General features: G+C 39.2%; 2 protein-coding genes across 4 annotated transcripts in view; both read left to right on the forward strand.

Moving 5' to 3' along the window:
* The window catches only part of BBS8 (tetratricopeptide repeat protein 8), a 59,888-nt gene extending 44,475 nt beyond the window's left edge, over positions 1–15,413 (forward strand). For 2 of the 3 annotated variants that reach the window (XM_089246903.1, XM_089246920.1), the window contains 5 exons: positions 1,139–1,278; positions 3,724–3,895; positions 4,040–4,162; positions 8,441–8,524; positions 15,236–15,412. In XM_089246903.1, coding sequence (XP_089103029.1) covers positions 1,139–1,278; positions 3,724–3,895; positions 4,040–4,162; positions 8,441–8,524; positions 15,236–15,352 — 636 coding nt within the window. In that variant the 3' untranslated portion in view covers positions 15,353–15,412. Of the gene's footprint in view, positions 1–1,138; positions 1,279–3,723; positions 3,896–4,039; positions 4,163–8,440; positions 8,525–15,235 lie in introns of all 3 variants that reach the window. The other variant, XM_089246912.1, reaches the window with a different exon arrangement.
* Positions 15,414–15,773: 360 nt separating this feature from the next.
* Positions 15,774–21,325, forward strand: part of LOC149088323 (citrate synthase, mitochondrial-like) — a 137,958-nt gene continuing 132,406 nt past the window's right edge. Inside the window, exons 1-2 of the mRNA XM_089246948.1 lie at positions 15,774–16,108; positions 20,573–20,626. Of these exons, the coding sequence (XP_089103074.1) occupies positions 16,064–16,108; positions 20,573–20,626 (99 nt within the window). The 5' untranslated portion in view covers positions 15,774–16,063. The remainder of the gene's footprint in view (positions 16,109–20,572; positions 20,627–21,325) is intronic.

Consider the following 21,325-nt stretch of genomic DNA (forward strand, 5'->3'; position numbering starts at 1 on the left):
ACTTTGAGGGTCAGGCAAAGGATGAACCCCCCATAGAAATCAGTGTTAAAATTGCTGATTCTACTGTAGAAATGTGGGATTTTCCGCCACATAATGATTTTAAAAATTGAATTCTCAATTTTTGAAATATCGAGTTCACTTAGAGATGCGAAGCCCAGAAAATTAAATATAAAACAATTAGCCGGATCTACTTTTGAGTTGGATATCCATGCAATAACCTTGATTTAAATTTTTTATTTATATCTTCTCAGGCATGAAAATTAATGTCTCCATATTGTCTTTTAATATAAATGCATAAGTTCATATATAGTTTAAGATTTAAAATTAATTATTAGCCCATAAAGTACATCAAAGAAATTCCACAGCTTTAATTAAGCATTTTTTAAAGCAGAAATAGGCAGATGGATAACTTGAAGTTCGGGGGTGATCGAAATACGTAGCATCCCTTGAAAAAGGAAAAAAATATTCATTTCTACGTTTCTTTAATCTATATTTGTTTCTTTCATGAGTCATGCAGGAAGTCTCCATAGTAGTTGACTTGAACACGGCTTGTATGTTCCTCAAAGAAAAAGGGAGATATCATGTGATCCAAAAAGCCTCATTAAAGAAAACCTGGGCAGTGCTAGGTATTATAGCTAGTGTATATATATATATATATATATACAAGTGAAAAATTAGAACACAAAACAAAAGCAAAAGAAGAAAACCAAGAGAATAAATGGAACAATGAGGAGGTCTTCATTGACGGGGACCTCCCTCACACAAGCAAAAAATGTTTCTGATGATGGTAAGTCAAAAATAGGCATTATTTTACAATCCGTTCCCCCCAACATTTTTTTGCAAAATTTTTCACGCAAAAAAAAACAAAATTGTTCTATATATATATTCTCATTCATAGACGTCTCTCAATTCTCAGAATAATGTGTGTCTTTTGTTGTACAGTGAACAGCAAGTAAAGCACCATTAAAACCAGTTTGGTATCCCCCAAATATATTTAAAAAAAGTAATCTAACTAGACTGATCTCTTTTTCCCTGTTTCCTTGATGTAAGTTTTCAATTTTTTCACAAATTTATTCATCACACATTTGTGCTTACATTTATGTTTGTGCAAAATCATTTTCTGATCTCCTAATTCTAGGAGCTGAATGATTCTGAGTTAGCAGTCAGATATTATAAGGATGCTCTTCAATATGATGCAACAAACATAGAGGCTATTGCCTGTATTGCTATGAATCATTTTTACTTTGACCAGCCAGAAATAGCTGTTCGATTTTACAGGTAATGTATAAGCATATAATTAGTGGTAATTTATTTTAATTTTTTTATCAATATGGGCAAGTTATGATTGCACATGGAGTACATAAGAATACCATGGTTCAAGGGCGTAGCAAGGGGGGGGGGACTTGGGGGTCTGCCCCCCCCCCCCGAAATGTGAGAAAATGACCGAAAAAAGGGAAAAAGATGGCCAAATCCATTGTTCTGTCACTTTGGTCCCCCCCCCCCAAAATTAAAGGTTACCCCCCCCCGAACGAAATTTCTGGCTACGCCCCTGCCATGGTTCGATTCTTGTCAGAGCCATCTGACTTTTCTTTCTGGGTTCATCTCAGCATTATTATTCAGAAATTCTTTTTCCTTGATGCATTATGGGCTGAGCAAAAACACCACAAGTCTCTCGGAATGTTATTATGCGCATGCAAGACCACTTGCTTTCCCACCTCAAAGTTGGAAAACCAGCTCCAGACATTAGTAAGCCTCGGCCCTCGTGATTCAAGGTCATCACAATGCCCACATAAGTGTACAGTGGCTAGTTTTGTCTCCGAACAATTCATACTGATAAAATTTCTGATCATGGAAAAAATAAAAAAAATACTGACTGATTTCTGTTTCAAATTACCATATTTTAATGTGTATCAAGAAATCCCCTGATTTTTTGGACTTAAAATTTGGAAAAAAGTTGAAGAGTTGGATTTGCTGAAAAAAAAAGTTGAATCTATAATACTATCCATGTATATGAAACCCCCTCCTATTTTTTGACTCAATTTTTCTCAAAAAGATGTTCCTTATACACGTTAAAATACAATATGTTTTTATAGGTGTTTTATAAAAAAAGCCAAAGGATAAACCAAAACTCATTATCAGGACGTACCAGCTCCTTTATCACCATTAAGGTGATGCTGTTCAAAAAGCAGAGATTCCCAAGCTTTCCATGCATTTGAATATAATTCCCAATCTTATTCCCAAGGGAGCTAGATTAAAATTGAAGCCAAAGTCATTAGCTCAAATTGTTGTCCTGATTCTTGAGAAGGTTAGTTTTTATTTACTTTCACAAAAAAAATTTCAAGCATATCAACATTATTGACGATTATGAACATTAAAAGGATGCAGGAACATCATTTCAACTTTTTCCAGGGGGCAAAGAACATGTACTCAATGTATATACATACATATAAAAAACACACACACCATTTTTAGTTTATTTTCAAAAGCCAGGGGCCTGACCACCTGACCCCCCCCCCCTAAATGATGGGCCTGAAAGGATGTGTAAGACATATAGATGACTCCAGGAGAATCAAAAGTATAAATTTAAGTTTAAATTACATTAAGCATATTTAATAATTTACATGAGAATCGTTTTTGCGACCCGAGATACCAACGTGCCTCATCTCCGGCGTGTGTAGACAACAACTGATAAAAATAAATGCCGTCGTGGAGTTGTACACTTCGTGCAAAAAAGGAAAAATATGTACTAAGTATGGAAGTACACTATGGTATGGCGACGCCATCTGGCGAGTGAAATATGAACTGAGGGCGCCGGCACACCACAGATGAAAGACAATTGAAAAATTAAGTATCAGCACTAATCTGCCTTTAAATGAAAAAACAAGTATGAGCTTGTTCTATACACACATTTTAAGCTCATTTATATGAATTTACACAATCCTAACTTCATTATAGTGGCCCTTTACTGGCATCGCCATTTACTTTCCATTCCGAAGTGAATTCAAAAGTGATTTTGAATATTGATAAACGCAGACAGCATTTGTAATTTTTCTTGATTATACTAAACGCCACCTGAATATTGGCAAGTACCAATATCTGCTCTTATTGGAACTCTAATTTGTTATTTTTGATAACTACATGTTGATTTTTTGGCCGTATTTATAGGCATTCTCCTCTATCTCTTTTTCTTAAGAGGTCTTTGCAGATAGGAATAGATAATACATGTATATGCTTACTTGTGGCCTACATCCTGTTGCAGGCATTTCTTATTGTCCTGATTCCAGTAACGTATGCCATATCACCCCCCCCCCCCAAATGTCATCTCAAAACAATTAATTGGGTAATCTCTACAAAAGGATGCTCCATTACATTTTATTATTTTTTGCTTGATGCCAAGGATAATGGGCAGAAGTAATATGCCAGAATATTGTGTAGAATTGTCTAAGCTCTTTTCCCTCTGGAACAACAACAAGTGATGATTATACATTCAAAAAAAAAAAAAAAAAATGAAATGGAATGGAATGCAAGACACACATCAAATATTCAATCAATATTGCTTCCAATGGTTTAGCTCATTTCTGGTCATTCCAAGGAAGCTCCTTTTGAAGTTAATATTTGAATTTTCTTTTAATATCATGTGTAAGTGTAAGCCTATGTATGTGTGTGAGAGAAAAACATCAATTAGCAATTTAAATAAATGTAGCACGTATGGTCTTATTACAGGCGCTTACTTCAAATGGGTGTGAGCAATACTGAATTGTACAATAATCTAGCCCTATGCTGCTTTTATTCTCAGCAGTATGATATGGCTGTCATGTGCTTTCAGCATGCATTAATGATGGCTACCAAAGAGACTTTAGCTGATGTTTGGTACAATATTAGTCATCTTTCTATGGTAAGCAGATTAGCTCTTAAAGTTCATTTATTTATTTTCTCGCTTACAAATATTGCCTTCTTTTATATGCGTTTCTCTCAGTTACAAGATGATTCCCAGCGTTTCAATGAAGATGTATATTACCTTTGAATAAAACTTTCATAGGGTATCGGGGATAGAAGTTTGGCATCCCAATGTTATAAGCTGGCTCTTGTACTGAATAACAATCATGCTGAATCATATAACAATCTGGGAGTGATTGAAGCTTCCAGAAAAAATCTCTCCCAAGTAAGTACATGTCTTGAAACTATAAGTTCTGAACTTTGACTACATTAGATGTTGAGTTCTTGTTCATGTTAATCTGTCTATTTATTATGTTAAAGCAATCACTATAACACCATCCTCATACTGGGATATTGAAGTCTGACAACTGATAGAACACTCTGTATCCAGGTAAACAGAGGCAGATTTATGGTTTAGTCACCTGTGGGCTACACAATATGTGCCACCTTTCTCCCATTCGCTCACTGATTAGGTCAATCTTTTAATTATTCGCATGCAGGGCCACAACTTGAGGGTGAGCAGGCGGGTCTGGTGGTGCCCTGGGTGCTAGACTAGAGGGGGCACCGAATTCACCCTTTAACTGCCCCTTCTACATTACACGGGGTACCAAAATGCTTTGCTCGCCACAGCTGACAATGTATCTAGTTGCTGCGCTGTTCACATGCTTGCAAACCTTAAGGTGATTCTTTTGGTTGCTCACTGACTTGGTCCCCTGCTCTTTAGGTTGTAAGAAGTATTGATGACTCCAAGACATTCTGAAGGAAAATTTAATTTTAATTGGATTAAAGGTATTTAATTAAATTATAACATAATTAGAATCGCCTCTACGACAGGAGACACAGGCGCGCATCAACTCCGGTGTGTCAAGTCAAGATAATAACAATAACGTGTAGCTGCTGAGTTGTATACTTCATACCAAAAAAAAGGAAAAATATACTATGAGGATGGAAATACACCAAAGTATGGCGACGGCGTCTAACGAGTGAAAAAGGAACTGTGAACATTTACTGAGGGCATCTCACACCCAGATTCTACCCCCCGCCCCACCAATGTGTACTGGATGTACCGAAAATACAATCATGATATTTGAAGTTGAATCGGAGTTCTTTCTGACACGAGAGTCCTTTTTGCTCTCCACAGGAATGTTCGAAAGATTTTTCATGGTTGGAGTTGGTTTCTGTAGTGTCCATGAAACATGGTTTTACTCTATCCAGGCTGACAGTTGATCTCTTACCATTTACATCCAGAGTATAGAATGGTTCGTCAGTTCGAGACAAAACTGGATACGGGACATCATAAAGTGGAGTCAGTGGAGACTTAACGCAGTCAACTTTGAAAAAAATATGAGTGCAGGTTGACAGTGCTGGAAGCTGGTTGTATAAAACATGAAGTAGAAGCTTTAGAACAAGTTGAAGTTGCTACAGGTAACGTCCCAGGTTTGGAACGTTGTTGATGGGCACAGCAGTTGACCAGGTGGCCTAAAGGTGGTGCCATACTCTAGTTCGGAAAAAGTACTGATCAGTTTTGTAGGCAGAACAGAGACAAAATCGTACGATTGGTAGGATTTCGGTCCTACTCTTCTTGGAGTGGCACATCAATGACTGTTTTAAAACTAACAGTCGTTTATGCTGGATGGTATGGAGTTTTTATTTATTAATTTTTGCAATATTGTTGGCCCAAGGCCTATACAAGAGGACGAGGTTGATTTGTACACATATGCTTTGAAACATTTGTGTTATGTATCTGGCAACACCAGAAAATAAGCAGTATTATGTTGTATAAAGGTGGCAACACTTCAAGGGAATAACAGCATGCCAGGAATGGGTTGTAAATATTGTTCTGTAATAAAATAGTGAATAGATATTGTTCAGCTATAGTTATTGATTCACTACAGAAACGGCTCATAAAATACAATAAAGTTGGCGACGAGTGAAAGAAATCGGAAATGGCAGAGATAGACAATCTAGTAACTGTTTTAAATGATTTCGTCTCGAAGCTAAACGAAACTCCTCCAGCATTTTCAACCGTCAATGTGAAAACACTTCTTCAGTCACAATCGATCTCGTTTGAATGCTGTGACGAAGCTAATGAAAGTTTCGGTGAATATGTACAAACACTCGAAAACTACTTCCAGCTCAAAGGACTCACGGATTCAACAGCAGACGTCGACGAAGCCAAGAAAATGGTGCTAATCAACTGTCTCGGATCTAAATACTATAGTTGAATACCGTTATAGCGAAAATCTCGTTTTAACGAACACTTTTCTATAATCCCCTAAATAAGTTTACAAAGGAACAATGCTAGATAACCTGGAATTCCTTTATAACGAAATTTCGTTTTAACGAAGTGATTCCTCCGGTCTCATGGCGTTCGTTATAACGGGATTCGACTGTATCACCTGCTTTCCAGTTTAACTTCACCAGATCTCCCTTCATCAAAGACGTACGCCGACCTGCTGAAAATCTTGAAAGATCATCTCTGCAAAAGGGTAAACATCCTGACGCAACAACACAAGCTTCTTTGCCGCGCACACAACACCCAGGTGAGCCGATTTCGAATTATATCGCTACATTAAAAGAACTTTCGAAAACCACCAAATTCAAATCTAGTTGTGGAAATGCTGAGTGCTCAAAATCTGTCATTTACCTCATGTTGCATGTTCAATTTATACGAGGATTACAAGATGTCGAAATCCGCGAAAGAATTCTACAACAAGCTGAACTGACGTTTGACGAAACACTCGAAGTCGCATTAGCGATTGAAGCTCCGAAAATCGAAAATAAAGAACTCTACAAGAGTAATTACGGTTCCAGCGTGAATAAAATTGCGCAATGTAATAACAGCGGAAGTTCGCGACGGAAATCGACTCCACGTCGATGCGATAGATCGGCAAGTCGAAAGCGAAACCTCAACTTGAGAGACATAGGGTTAGAAAACGTGTGTCTCCATTGTGGAAAAAGCAACCACCAGACTCAAAACTGTCGAGTGAAACACAAGCTCTCATTTGCTTCAAGAAAGGTCATATCAGTAGAGTATGTATTACAGAGCTTTTCTGAAACGGAAAAATAAAATCGGATCTGAAGGAAATGGTGTTCAATATGTGGAAAATCCAGATCACTTTCAAGTAAGCCAGATTGTTGATATATGCACTAACACTGCAAATATTCTATCATCTTTTTCAGCAGTGTTAGTGCATATATCAGCAATCTGGTAGTCGTGTGAGCATCATGAACATAAGTGACTACAGGAGCTTAAACCTAAATCTTTCAATCCTGAAAACAAATATATTTTTCCGAAGTTATACAGGTGAAATTTTCAAACCCATCAGATGTGTCAAAGAGACTGTATGCTACAATGCTAAATCCAGTGAAGAAGAATTATACCTTGTCAATTTGAAGAGAGAACCTATCCTTGGTCGAAATTAGATATCAACATAAATGACATTCATGATTCCACAAATGTCAAGTATATACCTGTGTGTGCTGTAAAAATATCTGTTTCTAGTATTGTCATTGAATACTCTGACGTTTTTGAACAAACAGTGGGCAAGATTCCAGATTACACATGCTGCCAAACCAGTGTTTGTTAAACCATGGCCAGTACCATATGCTTTGCGTGAAAACGTTGAAAAAGAACTGGATAACTTGTGTGATCAAAGGATCATAGATAAAGTGGATCATTCAGAATGGGGAACTCCACTTGTCATCGTGCCAAAATCTGATGGTTCCATAACACTTTGTGCTGATTACAAGGTGACTGTAAATAAACAACTTCATGATGCCAGACACCCTATACCCAAGATTGAAAACATATTCAACAAGCTATGTGGTGGATCATATTTCTGCACCTTGGACATCCACAAAGCATATTTGCACTTAGCAGTCGATGAAGACAGTGTGAAAGTTCAAACGATCTCTACACATCGAGGTACCTATTTGGCAAAAAGATTGTTTTTTGGTATTAAAACGGCACCAAACGAATTTCATTCTTTCATGGATCAGTTCGTTCAAGATTTAGATGGAGTAACTGCATATTTTGATGATTTAGTTATACAAGGCAAGACTCTTATGAGGAATGTACAACACACTTGCTGAATGTTCTAGGTAAATTATGAAAATATAATTTGCATGTAAATATCAACAAATGTAAATTTTTTGAAAAAAGTGTAGAATACCTTGGACATGTGATAACTTCCAAAGGATTGAACAAATCTCCAGCTAAGATTCAAGCTATTCAAGAAGCACCCAGACCAAAAAATGAGGAGTGTGAGCCATCTATATGGATAAAAACGCACTACACTATTTTATATCATGCTTTGTGTTGAATGGAAATTTTTTTGTTATGATAGCTTCCACATGAAATGAAAAATATGAGTGAAAGTGAATTAACATAGAAGGACTGTCTTATTTTATGTCGTCAAACGTTACATTCTCATTATCTGTTGGCATTATAAAAATTCCTTCTGAAGTGACTCTCATATTTTTTTTTTTTTTCAAATTCAAGGCGGAAGCATTATTTTGTTCTTCAGCGATTATTTCTCAGCAGTTGCTGGAACCTTTATACAACCAGGCCTTAGTTGCTAGTCAGGTAATTTTGCTTAATGTAATTCAAATAATTTAAAAACATGTTAATAATCTGATGTTTGAATACTAGTTTCGAATTTCTTTAAAAACATGCATGCAAAATTTGTCATGATTAGGTTTTTGCTGCCATTGTGAATCAAGGTACCGTTTCTCTAGCTAAAGAGCTGTCATTGTCAGAGCCGCACCTAGAGGGGAGCAGGCGGGTCTGGTGTCCCGGACGCTGGACCAGAAGGGACATCGAATTCACCCTTTAACTGCTTCTACTTGGCAAAATGCCGGTTTGCTCCGAGTGGCAAAGTATCTAGTTGCGACCCTGATCATTGTTAGGGACACCAAAATGAGCAATAGTTCCTATTAAAAAATTTTTCAACGAAAACTTGACAATATGTTGTATATATTGTTGTATATACATATATTGTTTTACATACATATATTATGCATATATTGTTGTATATACACTCATTGCCATAAAAATTTGTGCACCCAGAAGAAGTCGTCAAAATGAAACGGAATTTTACACATGTAAGTACAATGTTGATATAAGTAAATGAGTAGAAAATCCAAGAAAAAGGATCATTTATTGCAGAAAAAAGTACAGATAAACAGAAGTTTTAGTACTCTGTTGGACACCCTCTAGCGCGAATGCACGATGCGATACGAGCGGGCATTGAGGCATACAAGTTCCGTATGATGTCCTGAGACATCTCGTTCCACAGTTGTTGTAAATGCGCCTCTAGTTCGACCAACCTCGTAGGGTGTCCAACTTGCCGTCCCAAATGATCCCAGATATGCTCGATTGGTGACAAATCTGGGGATAGAGCAGGCCAGGGACGGGTGGTAATGTGACGGAGGCAGTCTTGTGACATCCTTGCTGTGTGTGGCCTAGCATTGTCTTGTTGAAAAATGGCTCCTGGGAGCCCTACCATGAGTGGCAACACATGTGGCTGAAGGATGTTTTGGACGTACCGCTGGTCTGTCATTGTGCCATGGATCAATATTAGGGGTGACCGTGTATCGTAAGCAATGCCACCCCATACCATGACACCAGCTGTGGGAGCGGTGTGTCGCTGTAAAGTGAAGGCAGCATTGAAGCGTTCACCACGGGGCCTCCACACATGAACACGATTGTCATCACTGCTTAAGTTGAATCTCGATTCGTCGCTGAAGACGACCTGGTTCCATTCCGTTGCAGTCCAATCCCGTCGTGCTCGACACCACTCCAAACGGAGGCGCGATACCTGATGTCCTTCAGCCAGGCGCCTTGTGATGGTTCGGGAAGACACAGGGGCCCGTAGTGAAGCTGCTGCCTGTGTCTGGATAGCGGCCAATGAGGCAGTTGGCTCTACGCGTGCGTTTCGGATGATGTGACGGTCTTCTCGATGACTGGTCTGTCGAGGGCGTCCTGAACCTGGTCGCCGTGTAAATGACGTCTCTTCTGTCCACTGGTCCCAACACCTCCTCACAGTAAAATCAGAACGGCCTAGTTGACAAGCTACTCGCCGCCCTGACCACCCAGCTTCCATCATCCCGATGATTCTTCCCCTATCGAACTCTGACAACTGCTCATATGGTCTTTGACGGCAGCGTAACGGCATGTCTACCTCAGCATTTCCTTTGCAAACGATTAAATACACTCCAGCAAGCTCTGCTTACCTGTTTTATACTCCAAGGAGAACGAAGTTCAACGCCCTCTAGTGGCATTACGCAATGCGCAATCACGCTGCATTTCTAATCATTTGCATATCTGCCCGACATGTACCTTCAGGCCAACTTTCGTTTCGATCCCACAATTATTTCTTGGTGCGCAAATTTTTATGGCAATGAGTGTACATATATTATACATATATTGTTTTATATACATATATTATACATATATTGTTTTATATACATATATTGTTTTATATACATATATTATACATATATTGTTTTATATACATATATTATACATATATTGTTTTATATACATATATTGTTTTATATACATATATTATACATATATTGTTTTATATACATATATTATACATATATTGTTGTATATACATATATTATACCTACATATATTGTTGTATATATGTGTATATATTGTTTGTAATGTTTCTAATTACATTTTTAATTGGGTTGCTTTACTTTTGAAATATATGACATCTATATTTGTTATGGGCATCTTTTTCTCATCCACCTCGCTAGGCATTTTGCCTGTTGTGGTGTTGTATTTGTAATATGTAAAAGTTATCCGAAGCCTTTTTCCGAATCTCCCTTTTTATCTTGTTCTTTCCATATTCTTGTGCTAACCTAGAATATTTTTCCCAGCAGCAGCACTGTGGTTCGCATCATGAGGTGAAATCATACCAAGACATAAATATTATACCATAATCCCATGAAACATTTTGAATTAGCAAACATCTTTTATGAATGCCAAATCACTAACAGTGGGGAAACCCGTGAGTAAACTCATATCGATGATGGCTCTTTAGCCATAAATTGTCTGCATCAGAGCCGTAGCTTCGGGTAGGCATTTTCTTTACTGGCCCCCTAAAAAGGAAAAAATTATGCAAAATAAGTTTACATTTATTGTGAGGCCCCCATTTGACTCCGTGCCTCGGTCGCCCCAGCCTAGTTACAGCCCTGGTCTGCATCAGGGAAGAGTTAAAATTAGTTTTAAAAATTAACCTTAACATGTAATATTTCTATTTTCGATGTAATCCGGGAAAAGAAGAGAATTGGCGCTTTGAAGCACAAATATAAACTGAAGAGCCAAAAAAACTGGTACAGGCATGCGTATGCAAATAAAGAGATATGGAACCAATCAGAGTACGGCGCTGCTGTCGGCAACGCCTATATAACACAATAAGTGTCTGGCATAGTTGTTAGATCGGTTACTGCTGCTACAATGGCAGGTTATCAAGATTTAAGTGAGTTTGAACGTGGTGTTATAGTCGGCGCACGAGAGATGGGACATAGCATCTCCTAGCTAGCGATGAAATTTGGATTTTCACGTACGACCATTTCACTAGTGTACCGTGAATATCAGAAATCCGGTAAAAAATTAAATCTACGACATCGTTGCGGCCGGAAAAAGATCGTGCAAGAACGGGACCAACGACGACTGACGAGAATCATTAAACGTGACACTGCAACCCTTCCGCAAATTGCTGCAGATTTCAATGCTGGGCCATCAACAAGTGTCAGCGTGTGAACCATTCAACGAAACTCGTGTACCCTTGATGACTGCACGACACAAAGCTTTACGCCTCACCTGGGCCCGACAACACCGACATTGGACTGTTGCGGACTGGAAACACGTTGCCTGGTCTGGCGAGTCCCGGTTCCAATTGCTTCGAGCTGATGGACGAGATGGAGACAACCTCATGAATCCATGGACCCTACATGTCAACAGGGGACTGTTCAAGCTGGTGGAGGCTCTGTTATGGTATGGGGCGTGTGCAGTTGGCATGATATGGGACCCCTGATACGTCTAGATACGACTCTGACAGGTACGTAAGCATCCTGTCTGATCACGTGCACCCATTCATGTCCATTGTGCATTCCGACGGACTTGGACAATTTCAGCAGGACAATGCGACACCCCCACACGTCCAGAATTGCTACAAAGTGGCTCCAAAAACACTCTTCTGACTTTAGACACTTCCGCTGGCCACCTAAATCCCCAGACATGAACAAACATTATTGAACATATCTGGGATGCCTTGCAATGTGCTGTTCAGAAGAGATCTCCACCCCCTCTTACTCCTACGGATTTATGGACAGCCCTGCAGGATTCATGGTGTAAATTACCTCCGGCACTACTTCAGACATTAGTCGAGTCCATGCCATGTCGTGTTGCGGCACTTCTGCGTACTCGCGGGGGCTCTACACGATATTAGGCAGGTGAACCAGTTTTTTTGGCTCTTCAGTGTAGTTACAACTAATCATAGGCGTAAGCAGGATTTTCTCGGGGCGGGGGGGGGGGGGGAAAGAATTTCAATTTTTTTTCTTTTATAGGGGAGGGCGGGTTACGTTTTTTCCTGCAAAACAATCCTATAATCTCGGCTTAAGGAAGGGAAGTGGGGGTTATAACCCTAAAACACATCCTTTGCGTAGGCCAATGCACCTAATAATTTCTTCATTCTAATCTTTTTGACTTTTCTTTTTTAAGCTATTTTCCATTTAAAAATGATTGGATTCCGATTTATTTTGTGAATGTGGGCCCACAACGGTTTACGGAAAATTCACAGCCAACAATTTGTCGCCGGAAAATTCACCGACAACAATTCACCGCCATGCAATTCACCGCCAGGAAAATTCATCGACGGAAAATTCACTGACAACAGTTCGTCGTGAAGCTACCGAGTCCGTGAGCGAGTGTCCGAACTACTGAGACCGGGAGAGAGTGAGTGGGTAAGTGAGCGGGTAAGTGAGCGAGAGAGCTGGTGAGTTTGTGGGCGAATTAGTGGGAGAGCGAGCTGCTGAGTCTGTGAGTGAGTGGGCGAGCGAGTGAGCGAGGAGTGGACAAGTGAGCGATTGAACGAGTGAGTGGGTGAGTGAGCTTCTGAGTCCGTGAGCGGGTTAGTGAGTGAGCGAGTGAACAGTCGAGTTTGTGAGTGAGCGAGGGAAATAGTGAGTCGGGAAGTGAGCGAGTGGGTGGGCGAGGGTGCTACCGAGCGAAATAGTGAGCCTTCCGTGAGCGAGCGAAATAGTGAGGGTATGAGGGTATTTCTGAACATTGTTCAGCAGTTGTCAAAAAATCGAATAGAATGCTTGGTCTCATTTTCAAAAAGGTCTCTTCGCGTTCTCCTAAAGTCATTCTTCCTCTTTTTCGAGGCTTAGTTCGTCCTGGACTGGAGTATGCTGTAAGGTTTTGGAGACCATACCTACAGAGGGACATAGACTTGGTTGAAGGGGTGCAGAGAAGAGCTACGCGTGTCCTTATTGGCACACAGGGCTTGAGTTATGAAGAAAGACTTCATTTTTTGAATATGTTTACATTGGATGAACGCATGTGTCGAGGAGATATGATCGAAGTGTTCAAAATTTTCAATGGGATGGATAGGATGGACCATGAACTTGTAGTACACCGCCAATCGACTGCTTTTACAAGGGGACACCAGTATCGATTGGTGAGGGACAATGCAAGGTTATGGTGTCGCAGGGAATTTTTCTCCAATAGGGTTGTTAATAAATGGAATAGCTTACCCCCGGAGGTAGTAAATTGTAACACAATTGACACGTTTAAAAAGAAATACGATAAACATGTTGGGGTAAATCGAGAAGCTATCCATTCTTAGAATAAGACAACCATAAGTAATCTTTATGGGCATCGTATAATATTTTATCATGTGTATATATTGTTTGTAATTTGTGTTAATTGCATTTTTAATTGGGTTGCTGTATTTTTGAAACATATGACAACCATATTTTTATGGGCATCTTTTTTATCAGCCACCTCGTTGGGCATTTTGCCTGTTGTGGCGTTGTATTTGTATTTGTATTTGTATTTGAGGGAGCGAGGAACCAACCCTTTAATTAGAAATATGTAAGTAATGAAAATTATATAAAAAGTTATTAATTAAGTATTGAATGTTTTGAATGAAAATTATATACCAATCAAACACAAGAAAGGCAAATCCCAACTGAAAGGGCAAAGTTAAAATTAAAAGATTTACTTGATTGCAATTTATCATCTTGATCGACGCCCCACAACGCCCCTCGCCGCGAGAAATGCAAATCTCGACAGAAATTTCGAATCGCGGCGTATACGGTGAAACTAGAATTTTCAATTCGACCCTGTCGGGATTTTAACCCTGTTGGGATTTGACCTCTAGGGAATATGACCCAGACCCATGTCCTACTACTGATACTGGAAAAAAAATTAATAGAATAAAGGGAATATAAAGATAAGTTAAATTTTTTTTCCCGCTCCATCAGCAAAACTGGTAAAAGATAGGCCTCAGTTTCTTATTGTTTAAAGTCATGCTTAAGTTCAAACCCTGTGTAAAGTTATTTCGTTTTAAACATCCAATTCTTGAAAAAAACCTCTTGGATGACAAAAACATTTTTGAAAAAAGGCTCATGGAACTAGAGCATCAAAAAACGAAATGAAAAAATAGCACTCCTTTTTGGAAAATGTTAGAGGAGATATAATTTTCGACAAACTTTACAGTACCTGTTTGATTGGTATATATAATTTTCATTCAAAACATTCAGTACTTAATTGATAATTTTCCAAATAATTTTCATTACTTACATATTTATAATTAAAGGGTTCCTCGCTCGCTCACGGACTCGCTCACTTCCCGACTCACTATTTCCCTCGCTCACCCACAAACTCGACTGTTCACTCGCTCACTCACTAACCCCCTCACTCGCTCATTAATCCGCTCACGGACTCAGAAGTTCACTCACCCACTCGCTCGTTCACTCGCTCGACCACTCACCCACATACTTACCTACTCACGGACTCAGTAGCTCGCTCTCCCACAAATTCGCCCACGAACGCATCCGTTCACTCACTCACGGATTCAGTAGCTCGCTCGCCCACCCACTCACTCACGGACTCGGTAGCTTCGTGTCGAACTATTGTCGGTGAATTTTCCGGACACGGCCCACAACACCCTTTTAGTTTATGGAAATTTACTTATTCTTGCCTGTAAAATGATATTCTGCTTCAACTCCCAATCGTTATCATAATTATATTATTGAAAACTTTTTTTTTTAGATCGGTGACGTTCAGAGTGAATATTCGATGCTGAAGAAAGTCTTGTCATTGCATTCATCCCATACAGATTCGAAATCGCTCGTTGAAAAAATTGACAAGTGTTTTTTTTCTCATTGAAATTATGCCCCCCCCCTCCCCCAATGAGAACTTCGTTATTAAAAATATATTTCTCGATTTAATGTGCCTTTTTTCATTGAGTTTTCAAAATTCATGCTAACATCATAAGGCGCGTGTACACTAGCGCGCCGAGCTTGTAGCGTACGACCCCTTGCAGCGGTTCTAATCCGCTCGTGGGTTCACAAATTTCCTTTGTATTTGTTGAAAAAAACCGATTCCAGGTGAGTCCAGTTAAAACAGCTGAAGAATCGTTCACAACACCGTACAAATTACTGAACAACCAATTGCGAATGTTTTCATTGCATGATCCGCGTGCTAATGTGTACGCGCTTATACATAATCGTTAGTAATCAGTCTGCACTAGAACTGCGCTGTTATCGTCGTTTACAAGGAGTTACCAATTCACGACAGACGCGCAAACGCAGAAAATAGTAGTGAATGAGAGAGGCCCCATGATTTATCTCAGTATCAAAGGGCGCATCTTTTATCGCTTTTGCAACAACCGCTTTAATAATCTATCTCTACGTCCAACGAGATCCACCTCGGCGTGAATTTTCGATTTCGATCATGTCCTAGGCTGCATTAGTCGTCCCACGAACATCGCCTTCAATTTAGATCCGATCCGTTCTATACCGAGTAATTCACGTACTTTCGCAAATATTCATCGTATATATTTAAGAAGGCGGACTACGAAAAGAACGTAAATCGACGATGAACCTGTTTCTTCGAAGAAAGACTTTGTACTCTCAAGCTTTGGTAAGAAAAATTACATATATTTTTTATTATAATTTTTTTTTTCGATTTCCTTAACTTTAGGATGAATAACTTATTTCATTAAATTTTCAGTTTTAACTCGGGAAAACGCATCCATTACCAATTTATAGTCTGCAGTTGTGCCGATTTGTTAGCGCATAGATACCAGGGCGGATCCAGAAGAAAGCGGTCGCCCGTCCCAAAAGCCGTATAAATATGAGAAGAATTGTTCTGACCCGCAAAATACTGGACGGTCTTGCGAACCCATAATCGCCTCTCCTGATGCTTCGCTGTGAATCCGAGAAGGCCGGTATCCGTCGATATGCTAATGTGATTATATTAGCATATCGACTTTGTATTTCAGTGGAATAAAATGAATAAAATGGGAAGGAAGAGGAAGAACTCACGCGATTTTTTTTCACAAGTACTGCGCGTAATTAAAAAAAGAATCTTGTTGTTTACCTAGATTTCCACTCGTTTTGTTTCTTTTGCTGCAAAGGCGAGAAATTTCAACCCCCCCCCCCTTTTAGCGAGTATGTTTTGAAACCGATAATTATACCTACTAGATACAGATTACTTAAATTATCTCTGCCAGTTCCGGGTCATAATACGGGGCCATAAAAACAATTTACACTCGAAGGGGAAATTCTTGTTTTAGAATTAAGAACCAACTGAAGAAAATTAAAACTTTTTGTGATTCTGAGAGATTTTTCTAAATATGCAATAATCCTGTAGAAACGGGACGCACGCGTATGGATTTTGGCCTTTACGACACGGATTAGGAAAAGGTTGGCCACAGCTTCCTAGAACAATTGTTTCTAATTTAGGGCGCACATCCCCGTGATAATTCGTTTAAGGGCGCAAAAAATTATCAGTGATAACGGAAAAGCAAAGATTAATGCGTACGCGCTTGAGTCCCTCCCGTATATACGGGATGACCAGCAACTGTCAGCCCCCCCCCCCACTCCAATGTTTTCTTCATGTCGGCACCTCTGGTGAAAAGAGTTCTTTGAACGTTGAATTACTGCAGCCAGTTTGGAGGTAAAAATTCAGAATCTCCTTTGCACATAAGGTGGGTTATATTGTTTCATTCTATATTTTGAATTTGCTTGTAGATTTCCCAATTAACAACAACAGCTGTTTGTTTTCATGTGTGGCTGTGATTTTGCTAATTTGTTAAAATGATTTGTTTGAATTACTTTTTTTTTTTTAACTTGAAGTTTGCAATCCGGATTGTTATCTTGCTGTAGTTTGAATCACAAAAAAGGACATATATATTATACGTATGGAACAAAATATACGTGAAATTAAAAAATATGCAGTCAAAAATTCTGAAGTTTCACTAAAAATGAAAAATATGGCCACAAAGAAGCATAAAAATGAAAAAAATATGCATATTAAAGGCACTGAAGAACCTAGAAAATAAAAATATGCAGTGAAACTTAAAAATATGCTCAAAAAATGAATGACACGAATGCATTTAGAAGTGCAAAAATATACATTTAAAAAAAGCCTTAAAATAAATGATGAAATACTTTCTTGAAAAAATTGAATAAATTTGATTAAATTTGCAGAATGAAAAGATAGAAATAATCTTGCAAAAATACCAATAGAAAAAATAATAAAAATTTGCACTTCTAAAATTTCTGTAATTTTATGCATTTATATACTCTGACTATAAAAAGTGCTAAAATAAGCGGGCGGGCACTAGTCATAAGTACTGGTCCAACCCTCCCGGGTAAATGGCTTACATCCCATCAGGGACAGAGCCTGGACCACGACTGGCCTTTAAGTCATAAGTGCTGTATAAAGTCAGGTAAATTTGGTTGCCAACCAAATACGTAGATATGTTTAAAAGTGAAATTCGCCAACTATTTGCCCGTTGATCCCGACCCACTCACTGCGAACATTTTTGCATCATCAAGGGGCCATACTTTTGAAGTTCTAAATTGTTTTCCGAAGCTCATCGCGACCTCTTAAATTACACATTTATCTAGGTGGTCGTGAGCTCATTGGCAACGGAGAAATGTCCAGAACAATCAGTGTGTCCCACGTTCGAGCATTTACGAAAGCATGGGTGGAGATACGGGAGGCGGGGTGGGGGGGGGGCCTCCAGCATCAAAGGTGAAGTCGACTGATCTAATGTATATATGTATAGATGAATTGACATCATCATCATCGTGCCCCCCACCCCCAGACATCCAAGTCTATTTCCGCCTATGTACGGAAGGCAGTTCCCAACATTTACGGAAACGATCGGGGATGTGGGCACCGCGATAGCATCTACTGAACCAGAAAGGGCGGGTTGTCTTTCCCTCTTGCCTGATCACCTTATCTTTCCGTAAGTTATCAACTAACTCTTACTCTCTTTCTATTGGTTCGCAAGTTTAGTCCTACACATACTTTATATATTCGACCCATGTTATTTACCTTTTAATGGTAATTCCCCAAGAGGTAGGAAGAAATGTTGATACGAATTCTAATAGTTTATTGCTTAAGTATTAAGTATTAATGACTCAAAAGACTCACAATCGTAGACTACCATATTTGTAAGATAATAATAAAACAGAACAGTAATATGATTCGTGAGAGCTATATCTACACTCAGCGCACACACGATATATCAGGGGCGTTGAAAGTGTTTCGAACGTGCGGTTGCTCATTTTCAGTTTGATGTGGAAAATTTTGATTTATGAATCAATTCTAGGGTTACTTATACACGTTTTACAAATTTCCTTGGGTTCTCGAGCACGCACAGCACTTTCGAATGCCACTGTTATTTATATACAACCTCTGACAATAAAGTTCGGTGAATGAAGTCAGAACGGTCGATCTGGCAACACTGGCAAAGCAAAACGCTGCACATGCGTAGCGGCAGGTGTTGACCATCTGCCGCCACCGTTGTTCAGTTGAGCGTCGTTTGTGTTCCGTGAAAGACTTGTTTTACAAAGTGCTTGTTTAGTGCGTTGGTTCTTAACTGAGAACAGGAAAATGAACGAACAAAAGATCACTGAGGATGAGTCCTGGTGTCTCAGGTACGACTCTGAAACGAAATGGCAAAGCAAGGAATGGCGTTCTCCTGCATCACCTCGTCGGAAAAAGGTCAGAGCAGAAAAATCACGCATCAAAACGATGCTAATCACCTTTTTTGATAGTCAAAGCATTATCCACAAGGAATTTCTACCTGAGGGAACAACGATGAATGCTGCAAGGTACATTGAAATTTTGACCCGTTTCATGAAACGTCTTCGCAGGGTACGACCTTAGTACGCACAACAAGGTTCATGGTTTCTTGTTCACGACAATGCTCGCCCTCACACAGCCAATATCGTCAAACAGTTACTCTCAAAAAAGGGGGTGATGCAAATTGAACATCCACCATACTCGCCTGATCTCAATCCTCCAGACTTCTTCCTATTCCCTCGGCTCAAACTCGCTTTGAAAGGAAAGAGATTTGACGATATTCCTGACATCCAACGAAACGTGACGAGGCTTTTGAACTCCATCCCAAAAGAAGTCGTCTTGCAAAGTTTCCAGGCATGTATAGGAGATCTCAGCGGTGCATAGCAATGGGAGGTGACTATTTCGAAGGACAATAAGGTAACTTTCGTTAACATTTCATCTACGTTAATGTTGCAGGACTATTCACCGAACTTTATTGTCAGAGGTTGTACATTCTTACATGGTATTACCTCGATTTGACCCTTTCGTCGGTTTTAATAAATTTCACTGATTCACATAATATAACTAGCACAGTAGAAACAACCAAACCCCCTGTAAAATGCCACATTTTTTTAAAGAAGACTTTCGTCCGATTTTGTGCAAGTGATACTTCAGGTTTGTGCTCCCCCTCCCCTAACTCTGAGGATGATGAATCGAGGAAAAGAGAAATACATTATCTTCTTCTATTATTTATACTTTGCGCATATTCCAAAACTACCCCAAAGGGAAGGGAAAAAAGTATCTATCAAAAAGCATGAACAAAAGCTGACTCCGCCCATTGACAGTTGATCTGACAGGTTGGGGTAGGGGTGAAAAATATGTTTTTCGGGGAAGTAGAATTCACAAAGCTCTTTGGGCTCGTCATTGCAAAAATAAGAGGATTTTAAGGGAGCGAGATCTCTCATTATTGCCGAAATACAAACATCAAGTTGCACGATCTCTTAATGGATTTTTAAGGATATACCGCAAAGAAGGCTTTCTAATTTTTTTTATTTTACAAATTCATTTTATTAATCGATTTCAATCGGATTTGGTAATGAATTGGTATCAAATTCAAATCCATTTTAGGAATCAAATTAATAACCTAAAAATTTCTGTTGAGGCGTCTTTTCTTCACACCCTCTTTAGGAGCCGCCAATGAGTTTGGTCCATTAATTTTTAAATACCCCGTAAAATAATGCATGTAATTCATCACGGACTAGGGATTTTAATTTTTTGAAACTTTTGTTTTACTTTTACTTATAGAAACTGCTCGAACACATCAGCATCAACAGAAGTTTCGCCTCTAATACGACAACGGTAAGCATCATTACAATAATGTCTCGAATTACTATTATTCGTTATTATCATTACTTCCGTCCTCCTAAGCAAAATATGTTGGGAATGGCGACGTACTTCGCAGAACAATCACTGCTGCTCCAGAAAAATATCGACAACACTTTTAGACCGAGAACTGACTGCGGCGCGGTTGCAGGCGGTTCGGGTTGGGAGGAATGGACAAATCTATAGTTTTTTTTCCCGGCGGATACAAGATGACTTTTCTTTCCGAGTTCACCTCAGCCTAATATCAGGAAAATAAAATGTTTCCTTGAATCTCTCTATAGTTTTATTCTGTCAGCGCACAGATCCAACCGCAACCGCTGGTGGCGGTTTTTGCAATCGAGAAAATCCACATTTTTGTTGGCGGTGTGGGTAACCGCAAAACTACCATCATCTATTAAAAAGGTTTGAGCATTCGATCGCGGAACGGCTGGACTCGCGGTTTCTGTCTTCCATTTTCTATTAAGTTGTTTGACAAGTAGGGTGATCGGATTTCGAATGCACTGGACAAAGGAATTGCTCTTCTTCTCAGGTGACCAGAAAAAAGGGGAGAGACAAATTTGTGGAACTGAATGGTGAAGTTCCATTGGATTTTGGATACTATTTGGGTACAAACAACTAATTCTTTGATTGGTGCTCTTGCACTGATAACAATAAAAAATAGCCAATTAAGAAAAA

The sequence above is a fragment of the Pholcus phalangioides genome, unplaced genomic scaffold, assembly GCF_987345545.1.
Source record: "Pholcus phalangioides strain wild (caught in Gottingen) unplaced genomic scaffold, Ppha-v1.0 ptg000003l_1, whole genome shotgun sequence".
NCBI lineage: Eukaryota > Metazoa > Arthropoda > Arachnida > Araneae > Pholcidae > Pholcus > Pholcus phalangioides.